Below are 22,098 nucleotides of genomic sequence, written 5' to 3'. Positions count from 1 at the left end.
AGTGTAGGTGGTTACTCTGTGGAAGGGCTCCTGTTTATCCCCAGTGTGAGGCTTGCAGTGCCTTCAGAGCACCTTCCCACCCACATTTGCAAACTGTAGGTCCAGGTGTGCTGCGTATTTTTGATAATGTGGGGTTTTTTTTCCCCTTTACCCATTCCCTTATGCTTTTGGCAGAGGGAGGTTTTGAGGTTTTCAGGTTGCTTTCCCATCCTTCTCTCCTGTGTTACAGAGATGCTCTTTAAGGGCTGATGTTCTCCAGCAGCATCTGTTCAGCTGCTGACTTCACACTCCCCTTGGTGTTTTAACCCAGCTTGCAGGCTCCAGCTTCAGACCTGAAAGATTGCTACAACTTTCTTCTGCTTTGCTGCATTCCCTTATTATATAGTCCTTACCTCTGCCCACACAGCTATTCACCAACCACATTAGGCATACATGCATATACATATATACATATATATATATATATATATGTATATGCATGCCTCTCTCTCTCTAATGTGTATATATATGTATATATATATATATATATATATGGTAATACTCAGGAAACCTCTTTGCCTGCTTTTTACTATTTCACTGCTTCTACAGGCACCTTGCCTCTGTCTTTTATTTTTCTCAGCACCCTTGTACAGGGTGTTTTGCCTACTTGCTTTCAGAGCTTCCCAAAGGGTGCCAATGGATTCCCAGGTATAAGTGCAATTATTTCTCCAGAGAGCTGCAGCACTCTGTTTTAGTAGTTATAAAAAAGTCTTTTATCTTGGGTTAGCAACTGGGAATTAAGACAATCAAGTAATCAGCATAATGGCTCTGGAATTATCACAAAAAGCAGTCCCACATCTCTCCCACTTCTCCAGTTTACTGGTAGTGAGTTACTGGTTTAATCCCAGTTGAATTTCAATGAACCCTTGTGGGTTTTAACCTTCCCCACAGTAGTCCTAGCCCAAATGGTTTTCTCTGCCCTCTGGGATGTGTCCTGCAGTTCCTGGCACAGCTCCCAGAGCTGGTGCATTAGAGGAGATCTGGGGGGGCAGCAGTGCCCGTGTGGGATAACAGTGGGCAAGAGGCTTGTGTCAATGTGTCAGCTCTCAGGCAGCTCAGGAGAAAAGCCATACTGTCAGCTGGCTGGAAGCACAGCAAATCCCAGAGGTAATTAGCTGGCTGTGGAGGCATTTATGGTGCAGTGTGTGTAGGTGCTCGTTTGGGAGGGAGGGACATGGAGCTCTGCTGGATGGAGAACATCTGACATTCACAGCCCTGCAGGGGAACAGCGAGTTTCTAAGAAAATTGCTCCAAGTGTTCCAGGATTTCACCCCTTCTGGAGCACACCTGTGTGTGTGTCAGCCTGGAATCAGTTTCAGCTCCACCAGGAGCCCTGGACAAACAGGGAGGATTTACCAAAATCCAAGCGGATCACTCCAACACCAAGGGTGTTTTTTGGCTGTTTATTTGATGAGTGGTAGGGTTTGAAAAATACTTGGTTTAATTTCAGAAGGTAAATAGAGGGAACTGTTCTGGGAGAGTGCTGCACTGGTCAGGGCAGTGAGGAGGTGGAGGTGTGACCTGAAACACAAAAAGTAAACCAAATCTGATTTGTCCTGATAGGACATTGAAAGTCCGACTCAGATCCTCTTAAACAATGTAGTCACATAAAATTTGGAGCACTTCACAGGATAGTCCCTCAGTTTTGGATTTGATAGCTCCATATTATGTGAAGAAGGAATCAAACAGAGACATATAAAAGTTCATTCTGAAATAAAAAACATTTTTCTTCCCGTCTTACTGTTGGTTTTTTTTTCACCATCTCTCACAAACTTAGTTTGAAAGGGAGAAAGGTAATGAAAAAAAAAGGGTGGATGGTATCTTTCTCATCGTTAGATTAATGAAGCTGTAAAAATGGGAATATGTTGTTTTCCTTGGAGGAAGTAAATTGAAAAGCTTTGTAAAATGCAGAAATATTGAGATATACCCCTAAACTACATGTGTGTTGAAATAATGTGTAAATGTTGTGGTCTGGGGGAAGTTTGTGCTAAACCACATTCCAATGTCACTTTTTACTCTGCTCCAGGAACCCCAGTTTGGTTCTACATGCAAATTGCACCTATAAGAAATGAGCATGAAAAAGTGGTTTTGTTCTTGTGCACTTTTAAGGATATCACCTTATTCAAGCAACCGATTGAAGATGATTCAACAAAAGGTAAATACGAAATACATTATTGTCTTTTGTGTATGATAGAAGTACATGCTTGAGCTCAGACCTGTCACAGGGATGTGCCATGTCTGTGCTCTGTGTCTTGAACTGAGGAAATGTTTTGTGACCTGTCAAGAGTTTCAACGCCACTCTCTTAAATAATATTTAAAAAAAAAAAGATAAATCACCATGAGTGGAAATTCCCTACCAATGTTTTTCTAGAGTCACAAGCCTTCCTTTTTCTTTGTAATTCACTTCTTTGTCACTAGAGCTTGCACCTTCTAAAAATTACAGTTTTGATGTGTTTGACTGTTGTGTTGTTTTGAGAGATCTTCCTGTTACAGGACAGGTGTCATCTTTTCAGGAGAAAAAAATTCCAGCTCCTTGTGATGAGATGCTGATATTTCTTCCCTTTCTCCCCCTTGGAGGTGAAATGCAAAAGAAACAGCCTGTTTGAGTCATTTATTGCTGCTCAGGAGCGATGACTGCATGGCAGTGGGCATTGTGCTTGTTACTTACCAGCCGCAGGGGAGGATTTTGTTGAAATGCTCTTGTCACTGAGCAGCCCATGGCCAGACCTGCAGCCTTGCAGGAGAAACTGGTGGGGAAAGACACAGAGGATCTGACAGCATCACCCTCTGCTTCAGTTCCAAGACACGTGTCTTGTGTCAGGTTTACATGTGTATTGCTTTGGGTGGAACAATGCACGCTCACATGAGGAAGGATATTCTCCACATCTCCTGGAAGTTGCCTCCTGATGATTAATTCTTTACTATGTTTTTCCCTTCACGCTCGAAGGAGGTTTGATATCTCACTCCGAGCTGGTGTGCTCTAAGCCGTCTTTAGAATAAAGTTGGTGTCATTTGAATGCAAACAGCGTTTAAAGTAATTTCTTAATATCTAGATAGCACTTATTACAAGTGTTTGGATAACTGAAAAGTCAGTTTATAAAGGCAGACTTAAAAGGAAAGACTTCCCTCTGAGCTAACGCTAAATATGACAATTTTTTTTGTCTAGAGAGTATTATCCATAAAATTATAAGATCCTGAAATAGGAATACCTTCTCAGCCATCATAAACTTTACTGCCTCTACAATTTAGCTAGCAACCTGCAAATGTTCTTTATTTCACTTTCAGCTTCATAATGTGACATTCTTCTGCCTGGATATAATCTGAATTTTTTAGGGTAAATGCCAGTTAATTAAAAGGACTTTGTAGCTATCTGAAGGGATGGGACTGGCTCCTTGCTGCAGTGTGTGTAATACATAGTGTGAGCTCATCAAGGAAAAATCCAGTCTTTGGAAGAATCCTCTGGGAGGGTTTCCTATCTGATGCTTTCTGGGGGACCAAGATGTGTCTGACATGGAACAACCTCCCAAACTCCCCTTTTTCCCAGCTCTGCCCCACTTCCTGCAGGACTGAGTTGCACTGAGGAGTGTTTGGCTGCAGCAGGCAGAGAAAACATACTGAAGGTGGCTCTCAAATGCAGAAATGATGGATGCTGCCTCCCTTGGATCCTCAGGCTGGGAGTTTCAAACTCTGCTGCCTTCCCTGGGGAGGCAGGGATGTGCTCCAGGGGCTGAGCTCTTGCCCTCCCCATCTGATGGCTGAGAAGGATCAGAACCCATGTGGCATCCAGAACAGGAATACATGTTCCTGTGGGAAAGAGCAATAGCAGTGAAATGCATGACTTGTGTGCTGCTGCTCTGCAGTGAAAGGCACCATCAGTTAAAATGCCAGGTACTAACAATGGACATCAAAGATATTGTTGTCAGGAGCCAGAGAGGTTTGCCTGTATGGCTAAAGAGCCCTTACTTCTGTCAGAGTCATACTCTAAAAACCCCAAAACTCAGAACATCACAGAGGCAGTGCAGCCACATCTCCCAAGTGCCTTTAAAGCACAGGATTGGAGCCTTAAGGATCTGCTCAGGGTGATTTGATTAAAGCATTGATTAGCATTGATCATTGCCTCCAACAAACCTCGTAATTACCAACCAGTGACCCTATTTTTCCTCTGCTTTTGCATGAAGGAAAGCTTGCCTTTTGCATCCATGATATGAGGAAATGATATTCAAATATTTGCACCACTTTACTACAGGGGTGGGAAAACAGCACTCTTGCACTACCCTCTGTGTCTCAGCTGTGTGGATCTGTGGGATCCCACAGCACTGGGATCACAGTGTTTGTGTGTCAGACGTGGTGCTGTGAGAGATACATAATTCATTGTCCCTGCAGATAGCATTACAATGTGCTTAGAAGCTGCCAGGCCACTTTCTTTTTGAATTATGAGATTGCTAAACACATACGTTAAAATTTAGTGGAGAATTTTTAAAGTCTTGTGAAAAAGGGTTTCAGTGAAATACTGCTGTTGAGTGCTGGGATTTGCCATTGAAAGGGCTATTTTTTTCCCCCCCTCCTTTTTAAAAGAAGGATATTTCTTCAGAAATTCTGCCAGGACCATGCAATACATAATACATAAGTAACTATGGTGCAGATGAGTTACTGTGTATTACTTATGGGAGCAGTAAATCTGAGATAAAAAATTCAGCAGAAATAAAATATTGATGGCATTATGCAATAATCTCTCCATACCAAAATGTTCTGCAACATTCAAAGGTGTGTTGCTTTGTTGAGAAGCTCCAGTATATCACGCTCCTGTGAGGTGTTTAAATCACACCCATGGTTGTATCTACACTGCAAAGGGTCTGTGTGTCCTCTCACCTGGAAATACCTGGTTGGGTTGGCCAGATCTGCTTGCAGTGGGGTTGGCATCTCGTGGAGACCTTGCCAGGGAGCAAACATTAGGTTTGGGGCACAGGGAGTGGTGTTGAGGACACAGATCTGCCCAGAAGTGTTGAGCAGCTTGTCAGGGTTGTGAAAACAGGACAGACGAATAAAACAGCTGTCTTACTACAAAGCACATTGAAAGGGTGAGGTGGGATTTAATTTTTTCCCTGATGTGGGCTTGGAAACGTGTTTTTTGAGCACAAAAAGTGCAGTTGACTTCACGGGGACAAGCCCCGTGCGAGCAGAGGGAGTCAGAGAGGTCTGGGACACTGTGACAGATGGTGTCAGTCTCTGCTTACCTGTGTGCTCACCATTAATGCTGAAAGGAGGAGGAGGAGGAGGAGGAAGCAGAGAGGAGGAGGGGGCTTTGCTTTCCAGAGGGAGTAAAAGTAATGAAAATTTTCCCCAGGTCACCCAGGAGGCAGTGAATTTGCTGCAGACCAGCAAGCTGTTGAAACTTACTGTACTGTAAGCAAGACTGGAGGAAAAGGATATTTAAAAGCTACCTTCCTCTCATAAAATACAGTGACAGAGATCAAAACCCTTGTTTTCTGAGAGGGCACAGGCAGTCGACACTACAGATTGGGCTGACTTGTTTTCTTCTTACTCATGCTCCGATCTATTACTGCTGGCTGATGCGTGGGAGACCTGTGATGTATGGCAATGTAACAGTGACCAAAAAGTGCTGTAAAGCCATTCCTTGTAAATGGAAAATTACTTTAAAAAGTGTCTAACCAGTCAAAAGTGTCAAAACCTCCCAGCAACTCCAGCAGAAGCAGCAAAAAAGATAATGGAAGGAAGGATCAGCCGCCTGGTTGATGTGGTCCCTCCTGGGTGAAGGTGCCTCTGGCAGCTCTGCAGGTCTGGAGGGGAGAGAGAACACCCAAAATCCATTGATTTGGCTTTTGGTTTATAGTGCCCCAGCTCCTGAGCCAGTGGCTGATGAGCTGGGGATGGGGGCAGCATGGAAGAAGAAGAGGTGTGAGAATTCCTGGTGGGGCAGGAGGTGATAGCTGCACTTGGTGGCCACTGGGTCAGTGCCTTGTTGTCCGGTGAAGAAGCTGAGCTGTGCTTGTCTGATCTCTCCTTCTTTCCTTCTTTCCTGCTCCTCTTTGCTAATGGGAATATTTGTCTGATGTGGATTCTGCAGCAGGTGCCACCTGTGGTGGCACAGGGCCAGATCCCCAGGTGTCCTGGCTCGATGCTGTGCACAGCAGAGGTGGAAGGCCATTACAAGCATAGGAAAGATCGTATTATGTATTTTCTTCAAGCGAATAAAACCCAAAGAATCTTTTTTTTATATGTTTGTACCATTGTCGGGTCACAGTTGGATGCTTTCATCAGCTTGCAGAGCTTTTATTCTGTCTTTACCCAATGGCCTTTTAAAAACATCTGAAGATTCTCAGTTCCTCCAAAGACACACAGTGGTAATAATCTTTTGTTTATTTGTCAGGAAAAAAATGAAGTCATTCATATTCATTCAAAATGAAGTCATTCTAACTATTAGAAGGGTGAATGGGGCCACTTAAAATGTTAACACCATTTGAAGCCAGGAGTCCTGTAGATGCTATTGAACAGAAAGTTTAGGTATAGGAAAAAAGAGACCAGCATTTTTGATTAATATTGGAGTTTTGCCTAGTTGTGCAGTGGTTTAATTCCCTTTGTTATTATCATCAGTGAAGAAAAAATGTGGCCGCTAGGTAAACTTGGATTTTTTTTTTTTTTGCTAGGATTCTCACTGGTTATCTGGAGCCTCTGTTGAGTGAAATATCAGGTTTTTCACATCTGGAGTGATGGGGAGGGTCTAGGGAATACTGATGGGATGTTGAATCAGGATGCAAAGTTGTGTTAATGAGGCCCCCACAACTCAGGACCATGTGCTGTTAACAGATGGGATCAGGAGATGGCACAGCAGGATCCTGAAGTTGCTTTTTTTTTTTTTTTTCATTTCTTTTCATTTGATAGAGCCAGACTTTGATAATCAAGTCTGTCTGGGACAATGCTGTAATGCTTTCAGTGATATAACTCTTTATGGTTATATAACTCTATATAATGATACAACTCTATCTCAGAATGTGACAGGGCTATAAAAAGTGTAGTAGTTGCAGAAATATGCACTTATGGCTTGCTAATCCTTGCTAAGCCTATAATTCTGATCCTTTTTTATCTTTAATAAGTGCAGGTTATTAAGCATATATAACTAGTTGCACATGGGAACTTTTTTTCCTTGAGGGGGTATCAATCCTGGTGATAATAGAAGAAGTGGGTGGAGGGATTAGAGCACGAAAATAAAGTTTCTACCTTTAGCTGAAGCACAGTGTACCCTGTTGAGTACATCACCTTGACAGTAATCCATCACAGCAATTTAATAGGTTACAATTTGGATATCCTTAACATGTTTTTATTGCACTTTTCTGTGGCTGTAATAACAAGGGTCTCGTTGCAATAGAGACCCACTTGTTCTGATGATGTTTCCTTTTGCTGTGATCTGCAGCTTCCCTCCTCCCAAGGCACCAAGGAAATCACCTTCACCTCTCCATTCTCCCCTGGGTCTAGAGTGCAGCATCCAGGGATTCCTGGGCTGGGAGAAAGGACTTTGGTGGGGGGGATGGCAAGAGAAGTGGTCATTTGCCAGGACACCAGGGGGGCTTTCAGTGTCAAGAGCAGACAAATCAGTGCAGTGACGCTGAGAGAGAGTCTCTTGGTATTTTAAACCATCCATTTGGGTTTAATTTGGGTTTAGTTTAGGTTTAAAAACCATCCATTGGCACAGCTTGCCAGTAACCTGGAAGACCTTCCAAGGTTGCTTTTTTCCTCTACCTGTAGGACAAACATCCCTGTTATTCATTGCTGCTATATCCTCAGTGACACATGCTTGGCACTTTCTATAGACTTCACAGGTTGAATAGTCATAAAGAGAGTTGTTTCCTCACTCTCAGGCCTTATTTTCACTTCCCTTCTTCCCCCCTACATAGTTTCTTGCTTTACTGCTGCTGGAGAACCACCATGATGAAGGAGGGAATTTCCATAGCCAGGGTAATTTAGTTTCCTTCACAGAAATGAAGAACTTATTTTCTGAATCTGATACTGCCTTTGGAGCCCTTTGTGTGCTCCAGCAGCAACCCACCAATGCACATTAACTGTCTGCAAATTTCTGGGAGTTTAATGTGCAATGAAAATGAAATCCCGTTGAAATCAAATCTAGCCCTGTGAGAGATTGAATTAAGCTGGAAGTTGATCTTTAAAGCAGCAGCTGTTTGTAGATGGATACCCTTTATGTGTACAAAACTGAACACTCATCAGCCATATCTAAAATAATAAGTAGAAGTGTAGCAGGGTTTCAAAGCAAAGTCTGATCTGTGTAACATAGGGTGTTCCACTTCACTAAGTTGCTCCTCTGCTGAACCCATGAACTTGTGTGTAACTAAACCATCCCCTCCAGGGAGGCATCCAGTATTGATTTAGAAGAGGCTGAGCATCCATTACATTACTTAATATTTTTTGTGCTTCTCCATGGTGCTTTTGGCCCTAAAGAAGTGTCAAATTAGCCTGGCTTCATCTTCTTGCAGCAGCATCTTATGTCTTTTTTTCCACTGTATTAAGAAAGTCCCACTAAGGCATTTACACATATAATCAGCTCATCACTGTGCCTTCGTTTGATAAAGTAAATGAGTTCAGCTCCTTAAAGCTCTGTCTAGCCTGAATTTGGAGGTCTGGTGATGGCAGATACATGGATGTTTAGCTGCCCTTTATTCCAGCTCACTGGCAGCAGTAGGACTGAAGCTGTGGTGGCCTGGATTTCAGCCTCCCAGGTCCTCAATCAGTTTCTGCAGCAATTATTGTGGCCAGGGGGGTTTCCAGCTAATTCCTCATTATTGCCCACTGCTCAGCCTCTCCAAGGCTAGTTCTTACTGTCATATATCCACAGAGCAGGTGACTTTTTGCCAAAGCCAATTACATGCTGAACTGCTCATCTACCAAGACCTTTGGATCCTTTTCAGAGCTGTTCTTTCTTTGGGACATTTCCCCCTCCCTGCTGGAGTTACAATTTGCGTTGCTTTTCCCCAGCTGACTGTCTTCCATTTAAAACACATTTTAATGACACGTGCCCAGTTACCAAGCACATCCTCCTGCCTGACTGCCCTCACTGCTGTTTAACATTCCTCTAATCCTCCTGTCATTTGACACTTCTATCAGTCATTTTATAAGGACTTCCAAACCGTGGAGACAAGCACTGAGCAGGATTCCTGGCCACTGGGGTTTGGAAAGCTCTCAGTAATGAATTTTTGCTATTTTCCACTGTTCCTTGTTTGATACTTCCCAAGCAGCAGGTTCTTCACCCATTTAACCTGCAATTCAAAGAACTGCATGGTCTAAATAGCTTGTTGAGAGTGTCACACGGTGTCAATTTGGTGAAGATTGCTGTGCAAGAAGCTTTGGCCACTCTGTGTCCCTGGGGTGAGTCAAATGCAGAACCAGGATGAGGTGATGTGATGGGATGAGCACTTTGCTATCTGACCAACTCCTAAAAGCTAATTGACTGACATTTATAGTAATTAGGGTTTTTTTTTCCTTCTTCTTCTCAAAATTTGCACTTGTTTCATACACTTATGGGAAGTAATTCCCCAATGGCCCTGTATGTGTGTATAAAATTTAGTTTTAGTTGCAGAAAGTAGAAGTGTAAGAAGTTGGGCACTGCACATTTCAGGCTGAGAACTAAATTAAAAAATAGATTGTAATTTTAAAATGTGTAGCAAGTGTAGTCTAGAGTTATATAAATCTTAGCTCTTCTTATCAGTAGATCTCAAAATGGCTTGCAGATTAGGTAATTAGCATTATCTTCATTTTAAGGAGGAGAAACTGAAGCTCAGGGAGGTAAAATGATGTGCCCAAGATTACCCATTAGTTCTTCATCCATGTTGAGCTCCCCAGCAGTTGCAGTGGGTGGATGGTAACTGGGAAGAACACTGAGCAAGAAGGGAGGTTGGACATAAAAATCATCCCAGGGGTACAGTGCATTAGGAGACAGTGGAACACACAGAATTCCAATTCCAGAAATTTATCCCAGTATTTTGAATTTCATTTTAACAGACTCTCAGTCCAGATATTTTTACTGCATCATGGGAATGGCTGAACATTGTTTGACTATTAATCTGTTTATTCAGAAATCCTGTTTATCCCTCTCTTTCTCTCTCTAAAAAAACCAATACCAGGATTATTAAGTTTTTCAAAGAGACAGTGAACTCTTTCAGACATACTTTGCCTGCAGTAAAGAGCAAACAGCCAGCCATTGTAATGATTTTACTGCTTGAAAGTCTAGAAATAGTTGGAATTTATACATGCTAACTATTTATGCCAAAGGATAATCCATGTTACCAATTGAATTCCACAATTCCTAACTCTGAGCAGTGAGAGCTCTTTGCCCTTGTGGGTAAGCCATAAATTATATATTATTTAAGCATTCTGCCTGTTAACTGTTTCGTGCTTCACAGTGAGAGGAGAGCAATCTTTCCCTGGTCAGGAGCTCTTCCCAGCACTCCTGCAGGCAGGAATCAACATGAGCACTGCTGGAATTGCCCTCTGCAATCGTTTTTCTCAACAGAATATAATTCTTAACCCAAGTGTTTTCCCTGCAGTCTAAGGTAGGGGATAGTTCCCTGTTACACTGATTTAAAAGACATCATTATTTAAGACCAGACAAACCCTGACAAAAAGGTTAATTGCAGCCCAGTGGAGCTACACTAATGCTTTATTAGGGGGAACGAGTCATGGTTAGGTTTTTCAGAGCAAGTGCACTGTAAAGGACATTGACATTTCACCTCGAGATTTTAAATTCTTCATAAACTCTGATGTATGGATTTAGCTTTAAAATAACATAATATAGTTTATGAACTAAATATTTTTTTTTCAGTGTGGCTGCTGGCTGGGTGGTTAGATCTGTATTTGGAACTGTACACAAACCCAGTCAGAGAGACTGCAAATTTTCAACCCCTAATTAAATTATGGTGTGAGTTCTAAGGGTTTTATCACCTGCGTATAGTTACATTTGAAAATATTTTCTGTTTTGTGAGCTTTGTGAGCTTGGAAATCCTTCTGATTCCAAGGTTGTGTCTCCAGCATCTAAGGTTTAAAAAAAAAAACAAACCTACTTTTGTTTTAATTAATTTACTACTCCTGTTTTCATTTTTCTTCAGAGAAACCTCTGGCTCAGCTGTTGAGTGAAGGATGCCACAAAGTCATCTCTGTCTCAGACCCACAGTCAAAGGGCTGTCAAATTGTTCTGTTTAGGGCAAGAGACATGGAGAATACTTCATGGATGTAAAATATTTAATTGTGTCTAAAATGCCAGGGGGAAGAAGAAAGTTGCACCCTTGGAAGGGCAGCATTGCAGAAGAGAGCAGTTTATCCCATGTCTATCAGCATGCTTGCCTCCTTCCTGGCCAATTCTTGTAATTGTTAAACCTCCAGTTTACTGAGAAAGCAGTAATTTTACTTTGAATAATGGATAGAAACAGGGAAATATTTTGCTAGGTTTCTGTTTAAAAGATCTTTGTTTTGGAACCTGAGAATGAATGCAGGTCATGAGGGCTTTTTTTAAAGCAGGGGAACAAATGCTTCTTGCTTTGTCCCTGAATAAGAAAGTAATTAAAGAGAACCAGGGGAAAGAATCATTTCATGTGTGTGCTACTCCAGAATTTTCCATTTGAGGTAGTTCACATCTTTGTCTGGAGCACCCAGTTTAACTTCTTGTAAGGAGGAGCAGCTGCTGGCCTGATCTGGGGTGTGACCTGCTGCTGCTGTTTTTTTCCCCAAGAATCTGAGAGCAATGATGCAAATTCAGGTGCTTTTTCCAAATAGTGCTGTGGAAGAAAGACGCAATCCAGCTGAGCTGAAAAGAGCATCACAAATGTTGCATTTTCTCACGAGTCTGGGTTGGTTTTTTTTTGCCCCTTTTGCACCTGCTATATGTGCAGCTCCTTTACTCCTTCCAGGCTGAAAATATCTGTGAGGACAGGCGGTCACTAATAGTTGGGATAAAATTATCATTCTTTTCAAGTCTCTGTCTATAGAGGAAAAGAAAGGAGAGAATCTTTTGAAGGAACATTGACAGCAGTAGGCAGCTATACAAATTTTCCCTGGTCTATTTAAACATACCCATTGGTTTTAAATATAATTCTGAACTTGTCTAGGCTACAACAAGGTCAAGAAACAGAGAAATGTACCCTGTGCAGATTATTTCAGACACAAGGCAGCCTGTATACATTTTCACCTTCCCACTCCTAACCCAGCATCTTGCTGTTGCTGTGTTTTTAATTCCCTTGGGTTGTAAATAGGAAACAAAAGAACCTGATACTTTTTTTTCCACACTATTGCAGATGGATAGATTGGAGCAGGTAAAATAATGCTGTACTTTGTGCTGAATTGGAGGAAAAAAAAAGTCATGTTAGTGTATTCTGTGCTTCCAATGTCCAGAATCATGGGCTTCACAAGGCTGAAAGAAATCTGAAAATGTGAAATCTCTAAATGAGGCTGGAAGGGTTTTGCAAAAGGTCTGCTCTGGCACAAAGCAAAGCTTTGGTCTTGGTGGAGAAAGGACACCATGAAATGGTTTGTCCTGTGAAAAGAAGAGGTCAGACCAGACAAGCAGAGTGGTAACCTGGAATGCTAAAATGTGTGGCTTCTTTCTTTCACACGACATTGATGATCTCACATGGTGGTAAGGAAGCATTTGGAAAAAAATCATAGTTTTTCCTTTCTTTTTATTTTTACAGCAAAAGGGTTGCTGTTGGCTGGTATGCAGCTCACTGCTCCATCTTCCCTAACTTCCCCAGGAATTCTATGCTTTTCTTACCTAAAACAGTGACAAGGGGTTTCTTGCTGGTCCTGCTTTCATAGGAGAGGCATTTTAAACCCCAAATTTTTGTGAGTGGGATCTCCCAGCCTGCAGAGCACCATGACAAGGATTTCTGGAGAGTACATGAAGCATCTCCTGTCATTGCAGCCTCTGACTCTTCTCCAAATCCTTCTCTAACCAGACCCAGTCCCAAAGAAACTGGCCTCACAGTGAGGAGGAGATGGTAGGGATCACCTTCCTGGACCTGCTGGCAGCTCTCTGTCTAGATCAGCCAAGGATTTCCAGCATGGATTCAGCTTGGACCCTTGGGAATCCTCAAACCATTTTCTGCCAAACCACTTCCCAGCATATATTGGTGCATGAGGTTGTACCTCCTGAGGTACAGAGCTTTGCACTTCTCCTGGCTGCACATCCTGATGTTTCTGTCAGGAGCTGGAGGGGCTGACAACCCCGAGATGTGACAAGTGAGAGCAGCTGAGGCTCTATCCAGCAGTTTGACTGTGCTGGTTTTGTTTTCGCTGAGCACTTTCCCATCACTCTCACGTCAGCTGTGAGGCAGAATGACAAATGAAAGATTGGGGACTGGCCCAGAATTGTCCTTATGGACCACAGGGAAGTATTTTTCCCAGGAAAAGAGGACAATGACTGTGTGTCTGTGTGTGTAAATACCCACATGGGTCTGGAAGTGGGTGAACACCTTCCTTCTTTGCCCCTGGTTCTTGCTGTGCGTTTGCAGTGACCCAAAATAAATCACCTGGGTGCACTGTGGCCTCCAGCAATTACTGGAAATGCTGGGGCAGAGCTGTCACAATGCTCTTACCAGGCTCACTTGCTCTTTGAAATTGCTGGTTTAGAAGGATAAAAAACATTTTTGACTTCTGTCTTAAACCTGTCTCCTTCCTGCAGTTTTATAGACAATTAGGAAAAAGAAAAGCACAAGGATTTTTTTCTAGGAATTAATAGTTCATGGATCACTGTAGTCTGCCTTGACCTTGTTTAATACAGAAAGTGCATATTCCTAATTGCATATCCCTGTAAGTTCCAGAAGCATGAGACAAATCCAAAGCTCACATTTCAAGTTTACATTTGAAAAGTTAATAAAATGCTTCTATTTTTGCCTTTTCCCAGTGAATTTTTTATGTGCATTTTTGAGGTCACATATAAATAGCCAGACACAAATGTTTGTGCAGTGCTGGTGGCATGTCATGTCATGATATTTTGAGTTGTTCTGATTGTTAAATGATGAACAATGGATTTACATTTGTGTGAATGCCATATGTATGTAGTAAATGGCAAAACCAAGTTGTAATTTTTTTAAAAAGTTTTATTGTCTTGTCTGTTCCCTTTATTTTGTCTGCCCTAGGGCTTTCCTTAAATTCCCAAGTCCCTGACTCCTATCAGCAAAAGGCATTTAAGAATAAGCCCAGCACTGGCACAGGTTGCCCAGAGAAGCTGTGGCTGCACCATCCCTGGGAATGTTCCAGGCCAGGTTGGATGGGACTTGGTAAACTTTGGATAGTGGAAGGTGTCTCTACCCATGGCAGGGTTTGGAATGAGATGAGCTTTAAGGTTCCTTCCAACCCAACCATTCTGTGATTCCAGAATGACTAACATAGAAATGTTGTTTCCTTTCTCAGATATAAATATTCTCCCCAGTTTTCACCTTCTCAGCATTCAAATTAAATGAAAGTTAAACCTTCTCCTGAGCCCCTTTCCTGTTCATATCTTGTTTGATATTTTATCCACAACTCTCTGGTTAAAAAAAAAAAAATTATACCTGGCTAAACTGAATGTTGAGCATCTCCTTCAGTATCCTGTTTCCTTCCTGAAGATACTTGGATTTTCAATTTTCCTGCTCAATACCAAGATACTATGCTGCTGAAAATCTTGGTGATTTCTTTGCTGCACCCATCCACCCCACCCATTGATGCACCCACACCAGCTGTCACACTGGGGTGTTTTTCCAGCAGGAATGACTTGGTGACACATCCTGGCTTGGTGCTGCTGTCAGTAACAAACTGCTCCTTGCTGGGCACTGCAGGAAAATGTTCCTCAGGGGCAGCCCAGTGTGTGGGTCTCAGGCTACAATTAAAGCAGCTGTTTCTCATTAGTATAATAGCTAAATGTATTTCTTAAAGTCATTTAAAATCAAGTTATTAATCTGACTATAAAGACTTTTTTTTTTTTTTTTTTAGTTTGAAGCATTGCTGCTGGTGCAGTTTGGTTGGATTCTTTTTTAAGTTTTACTTTTGTCCCTGAAGTTTAGCTGGGGCAAAAACCAGTAAAGACTTAAGGATCAGACTACTGGGGCTGCTCCAGCCATCCTGAATCAGCAGGAGCCTTTCTGTAGCTCAGGAGGCTTTTCCTACAGCAGGATTTGCAGACTTGGAAAGCCTTTGCATGAACTTCAGTGGCTTAGAATTAGATTTCAGCAGCAGAGGATGTCCCCAGAAGGCTGCAAACACGATGTCATCCCTCTAACACAATGTCCCCAGAAGAAAGAACGTTTTGATTCCCCTCACATTTACCCGTGGTTGCCTTGAAGGAGCAGTATTTTCCCTCTTTTGCAAGCTCTTTAAGCCTGGAGCCTGTGCGGCAATTTAGAGAAACCATTCAGCTCTGAGACGGAATGTCAGCAAGCACAGAGGAGATTTGCTAGCACTGGGTGAGGCCTGAGTATTTCTGATGTGATTTCTGACACGGTTTCCTTCTTTTCCTGCAGGATGGACCAAGTTTGCCCGGCTGACGCGGGCGCTGACCAACAGCCGCAGCGTCCTGCAGCAGCTGACGCCCATGAACAAGGCGGAGGTGGTGCACAAGCATTCCCGCTTGGCCGAAGTAAGTGGGGTGGACAGCAGCCTGCTGCCTTCCCAGGGTGGGGAGGGGAGGAAAACCAACCCAGATTCCCACTGGTAAATTATATTCTTAGAGGAAAATATTTCCGGAGTGATTTTTTCAGCCTTACCTCTACTTGTCCCAAAGCAGCACCATGTCGCAAGTCCATGTTTTTAGGACAGGTCATAAAAGCACTCTCTGGAAGTCACTTACTTAAATGTCCCTTGACAGTGGACTCAAAGGCTGACATTCATAATTGTGGTAGGTAGGCATCAGCCCCTTATTGGTTCCTGGTACACCTTTTTATACCCTTTCTTTACATGCATATCAGGTGTTCCTTATTACATTACAGTTAGTTAGTAAACCATCCACAGGTGCCTTTTCTGGTCAGTCAGACACGTTCACATTCTCTGCTTCATTCTCTAACAAAGGTGTTTATCTCGCTTGTTTAGGGGCACAGCTGTAGCTTATTTAGGTCTAGGCTGCCCACAGCCTTTTCCTATCTTACCACAGACCAAATTTCTGAGCACAGAATCCTTGCCTTCCTGGCTGTTCCGTAACTTGAGGTGCACAGTGTGCTGCTCCTCATGCTGTCTCACAGTGACATGGAACCAGGACTGATGTCCTCGAGTCCCTCTGCCAGGGAAATGAGATTGTTTGAGAAACCTCTTTGGAAGCATCCCTGTCTGGGTCCCTGGGGTTGCACACGCACAGGGAATGCATCTATACCCTCTAATCTCAACTTTCTTGCAAAGGCATTCCTGCAGGATTTCACTCATCACTTTTATCTTCAGAACTCGTGAAATGAAGTCTCTGGCAGGTTGCAAATATCTCCTTAACAGTGCAGGTGGTGCATCAAGTGAATACTTCAGGGTAACTGATGAAACAGAGGTGCTGCTTTCATCTTCATGGCCACTGGTAATGAAAAATAAATGGGTCAAAAATACATGGTCAAAATACATGGGCTACTGTAAACGACAGCCCTTGTGCCAGAGAACTTGTCTTGAAGAACTGATAGCAGCTTTAAATGTTTTTTTGTTTTGTTTTGTTTTTTTTTTTTTTATTCACTTTCTGGTTTTAGTGAACTTTGATAATAAAAGCTCAGATTATCAGAATGGAAACCCACATTTTTCAGGCGTTGGCAATGTGGTGTTTTCCCTTGAATGATCTCATACCAATAGCTTGGATCAATGTTGGATTACTGACAGCTCCCACTTTCCAAATGCACGGCATTTCAATCTCCTGTAAATCCTGTTATATCAATTTTTGATTTATTCTGGAGAAGGGAAAACTGGAGAAGATACAGTAACAATATTCAAAAGAATCTAAAGCAGCTGCATAGAATGAGGGAGGAAATTGTTTACCAGGACAACTATAGCAAGAGAAAAAGAAATGGCATTAGGTCACAGCAAGGAAGATTTCAATCATGCAGCAGCAAAACCTCAGGTAAGGGAGTAGGTGTGCTCAGGAATAGGTGGGATAATATTGTACTCAGGAATTGTTGCTTGCAGAGGGTGCAAACTCCTCCCTTACAAGTAGTTTATGGCTGGAAAGTGCTTCATAGGTAGTGTTCTGTGAGGAAGGCAGACTGAATGGAAGTTCACCATCCCTGTACAAACCCCATTTTCCATATTTCTGTGTCTGAGCAGGAACCTTATCTTCATAGCTCATCCCTTGCATAATGTACTGCTCACCTTATCAGACTTAGCAGTTATCAGTCATTTTCATTAGCTGTACACAGGAATAATTCAGACAGTCTGTGGTGAATTCAGCTGACTAACAAGATATTGTGTATTCTTTGGTGATTTAAAATTAAAAATTCATGCAGCATGAAAGAAATAATCATTATAGTTCAGTGGTCTCCACAGCCACTTGCCACCCACTCACCATGTCAAACTCAGCATGATATTATGTTAAGAATAATAATTATGCTTTTACAGTATCGTGGGAGCTCCCAGGCACTCCAGCACCAGAGGCACAGGAACTATCAAGCATATGTTAATCACATTCTGCTTGAGCCCTAAGTAGCTTATTATTCCAGCTCTAGTGAGGATGTTTCCAGCTCCTGCCCCAGTGAAAAGGCAGGGAACAAATAGGCCTGAAGAAACTAAGGAAAGAAGGCCCAGTGCTGATTTATCAGTGTTGGACACTGATGAGTCCAAACAGATAACTGGAGATAACAACCAAACTATGAGGCAAAGCCAAAATGGTGTGGGTTAAGTGCAGGTGAAAATTTTGGCTTTGAAAGAAACTTTCACAAGGTTGCTGTGAAAAAATGACTGTGTTGATCACTTCTTTAATTCCAGGGAAAAACCCATGGATCCACCAGCAAATCCAGTGTGCCCCAGTGGTTATAGGAGTGTGGAAGGGGGGATAGGGAGGTTGGGACTGGGTAGGCAGGAGCAGGTTTGCATCCCTTCAGCCTGGCATTGACCCAGATGTGACACCTTGGGAAGCCACATCCTCCAGCACAGAATGAGGGGAGCTGCTGCTGTTGTCCCTTGGTGATTCCTGGAGAAGAGATTTTAAGCAGAGCCAGACTTTGTCTGATCTCAGAAACAGCTTTCTCTTAAAACCATCTAAAAGAGTTAATAGAGAATCGCTATCAGTGGTGCCTGAGTTTATGTTCTCAGTTGTGCAGTTTATTCAGAGCCATTTGCTCCTCTCCATTGAGGAAGCATCCTGTGTGTGATCAGTTTGACACATCTGAGGCTGCTGTTTCCAATCCAGCTGTCCCTGGAAATATGGTCCATCAGCCCCAGTTTGGGACAGGTGTAGGGCTGAAATGAGTTTTAAAGTTGCTGTAATGATTTATTTTATCCCATACAGACTTGAGATCCCCAAAAGTATCCCCAAGTGGATCTTTCAGTTGTCAGTGTAATATATTGCCACGTGTGTGTTCCTTTGTGCCTTTGTTTCTGAGATAAGAGGTAATTAGATTTAGCTGGGAATGCCTTAAGTGAATTTGGCTAGGTTTTTGCAGTGCTTCCAGTTCATTTTACAACAGTGAGCATGCAGGAGATTATAGTCCTGTGCAAAAAAATGAGAACTAATTACAGGAAATAAAAGAGAACCCTCTTGTGATGTTGAGCTTGTGGGAGCAACAACTTTTGGAAGAAAATAGGAAGAAAACATGATATTGGCAGAATGTTAGGGCAGAAGTTGTGCACATGATGCCTTATTTTAGGAGGTCAGCCAGCATTGCTGGGGTCTGTTTCACTTTTGATAGGGTGTTGCTCTGGCTCAGCAGTGGTTTAAAAAAGAGGTCAGGCACAAATAATTAATCTTGCAACAGTTCAATACATAAATGAGTATTCATGTTTAGATTATGTGTTAGGAAGAAATTCCTCACTGTGGGGATGGTGAGGCATTGGCACAGGTTGCCCAGAGAAGGTGTAGATACCCCATCCCTGAAGGTGTTCAAGGCCAGGTTGGATGTGGCTTGGAGCAAACTGGTCTGGTTGAAGATTCCCTGCCCATGGCAGGGGGTTGGAGATGGATCATCTTTTAGGTCCCTTCCTACCTAAACCTAAACCATTATGTTCATAACTGCAGAGCATAAGTTTGTGTAGCAGTAGCCAAAACCTCTTCATGGAGCCTCTCTTCCCTCACTGCTTGCATGGCTCCCTCAGTCCAGCTGCAAAGACCTCCCTTTTTGCAGGAGTATCCTCAGATGCCATGCTGCTCCCATTCAGTGAGTGATAGCTGCCTGCACACAACCTAAATAAATCAGATAATTCAGTAACTGTGGGTTGCCTTGCAATGTCCAACGAGCACAGTCCCACCTTCATGCTGCTCCTCACAGAAATCCCTAAGACCCCTCACTGGATCTTATTAATTGAAAACAGTGACATTTGCTTCTCTGTCTTTCACAGGTTCTCCAGCTGGGATCTGATATTCTCCCTCAGTACAAGCAAGAAGCCCCAAAGACTCCACCACACATTATACTCCACTATTGTGCTTTCAAGACCACTTGGGACTGGGTCATCTTGATCCTGACCTTCTACACAGCCATCATGGTTCCATACAACGTGTCCTTCAAGACAAAGCAGAACAACATTGCCTGGCTCGTGCTGGACAGCGTGGTGGATGTTATTTTTCTGGTTGACATTGTTTTGAACTTCCACACGACCTTTGTTGGCCCTGGGGGAGAGGTGATATCTGACCCCAAGCTCATACGGATGAACTACCTGAAGACGTGGTTTGTGATTGACCTCCTGTCCTGTTTACCATACGACATCATCAATGCCTTTGAGAACGTGGATGAGGTAAGTGGTTGCAGTCTGTCTCAAGAGGATCATTTTAATTAGGGATTAATTAAGAAGCTGGTTCCCTGAGAGGCAGCTCACACTCTGTGCATATTCAACTGGGTGGCCCTGAGCTGCTGGGATTTACCTACAAAACATTCCTGTGCTGGAGAAGAGCTGTCTTATGATTCCAGTTCCACATGTGTGTGTTTAATGCAGTGATGTGGGGTTTAGAATAGCTTGCTTGTCATCCAAAAGCACTGGTCCAAGTCCCTCTCAGAGTGGGCTGGGCCAGTTGGGATGTTCCCTGTCACAGCCTCCCTTTTCAGCTCAGTCTTTGGGCAGATCTAATCCATTGCAGGGCTTGATTACAATTCTGTATCAGCTCTGGCTGAAGCTGGTGGCAAATTTGCCACTTATATGAAAGTAGGGAATGGCTCTGAATGAGCCTTTTTTAAAATCCTGCCCTAGTATTACCTTTTGAACCAGGCTGTAATTTTTTTAATGTAATTTTAAATGTTTGATTGAGAGGGAGAGGTTTATTTCCATTTTTTTCAACAATTCTTGAACTACAGCTGAAATTTGAGAAACTGTTCGAGGAGAGAAAATATAAATATCTTAGATGGATGCTGAATTAAAGCTTTTTAACTGCTGAGTGTGTTAACATTTATGCAGTCGAGCTGGCGGCCTGAGCTAATACAGAAAACAAGCAATAACTACAACAAATAATGCATGCACGAGTCAGCGTAGAGAAATTCATTATTAAAATGCAACTGTAATGGCTTTAGGACTTGTTTTAATTTTTCTCTAGAGCTTTTATCTTCTGGGCCATAAACAGATGAAAAAGCCTCTGGTAATTTTTTTAACATTTTAACAGTTTTTTCTCAGAATACTGTTGAGTGTAGCTTTTTGTTTGTTTGTTTTTTAATTCTCAAATTCTGCAGTTATACATCCTCCCTATGTAAAATCTACATTCTTATTTTTTAATGCAGACCTTGCTGCAAATTTTGTAGAGCTCCTTTAAAATTCCATCCCTGCCTCTGTGCTGAGTAGCATCTTTTGACATTGTTCCATTTTATTTATAGCAGTTATGACAGGAGTGATAATACTTGCAGCTTAAATTCAAGATTGTATGAGGGCTGCCCATCTGAAACCAGGTTGTACAGTCAGGCTGTGCAAGGAGGTGATATTAGCAAGGTTGTAAATGTAATGCATCTTTTGAAGATAACCAATTTCATACTCAGAAGAACCTGATTTTTGTAAAAATGCAGCTTTATCTCCAGATTTTTGTGCTTTAATATGTAAAAAAATCAGAAAATTTCTGTGCCAAGCAGTAGAGATTTAAAGGATGAGCTTAATCTCTTTCTCTAACATATACATGGGAAATAAACCATTTGCAATATTTGTGACAGGGAAGAGAATCTTTACAGAGCACATTATAATTGAGACACACCTAAAGTGACAAACTTTAATCAAAATGTAATAACAGTAGCAAGGTATCATGAACTCCAGTGATCCTAGAGCAGCTGTCATTTACCTTCAAACAAATGAAATATTAACTCCTTTTTAATAAAGGAGCCAACAGTAAGATTCCCTTGCCATGAGGTGTTATGGCCCTGGAGCCTCCAGCAGGTATTGGTGTATATTTACTTGATTTCAAACCCCTCCAACTCCAGCTTTCCCTAGTGTCTGAAGTGATTTTGAAAACAGGTATGTAAACAGTCAGCCTTTCCTCCTTGGGTCTGCATTTTCTCCTTCCCCTGTCCTTCAGGGAAGATTTTCTTATTTTTTTGTGATACGTCTTCATTCGTGACATTTAAGTCTTTTGAGCTGGTCTGTGTGTTCTGGGTGGTGGTAGTTATTAATGCTCTTTGTCTTCATTTGGTTTTTAACATTTATTTTAACTGGTATTTCTTTTCTGTGATTTAACTTTTTGGCCCCCCAGCAGCAGTGTGTTCAAACACTGTTCATAGGTAAAGAGTAAGTAAATCGATAATTGTAATTTGGAAGACATACTCTGATTAAAAGCAATGTTTCTCATTAGAAAGTGGGTATTACCTTCTTAAGGCAAGTAGGAGAGAGAAGAGTTCTTTTAGCTCTTGATTTTGGCAGGTTTAACTCTGTGTCTTGGCCCTGGGTGTTGGATAAAAGCATTAAAGTTGATGATAGTGGTATTTCCAATAAATT

General features: G+C 42.2%; 1 protein-coding gene across 1 annotated transcript in view; it reads left to right on the top strand.

Moving 5' to 3' along the window:
• The window catches only part of KCNH5 (potassium voltage-gated channel subfamily H member 5), a 155,320-nt gene that overhangs the window by 21,936 nt on the left and 111,286 nt on the right, over window positions 1-22,098 (top strand). The window contains exons 4-6 of the mRNA XM_085061131.1: window positions 2,066-2,194; window positions 15,552-15,667; window positions 19,540-19,932. Coding sequence (XP_084917257.1) covers window positions 2,066-2,194; window positions 15,552-15,667; window positions 19,540-19,932 — 638 coding nt within the window. The remainder of the gene's footprint in view (window positions 1-2,065; window positions 2,195-15,551; window positions 15,668-19,539; window positions 19,933-22,098) is intronic.

The sequence above is a fragment of the Lichenostomus cassidix genome, chromosome 5 (assembly GCF_008360975.1).
Source record: "Lichenostomus cassidix isolate B80296 chromosome 5, HeHo_3.0, whole genome shotgun sequence".
Taxonomy (NCBI): domain Eukaryota; kingdom Metazoa; phylum Chordata; class Aves; order Passeriformes; family Meliphagidae; genus Lichenostomus; species Lichenostomus cassidix.
The sequence above is the reverse complement of the archived record's forward strand: the minus strand, read 5'-3'. Positions and strand labels throughout refer to the sequence as shown.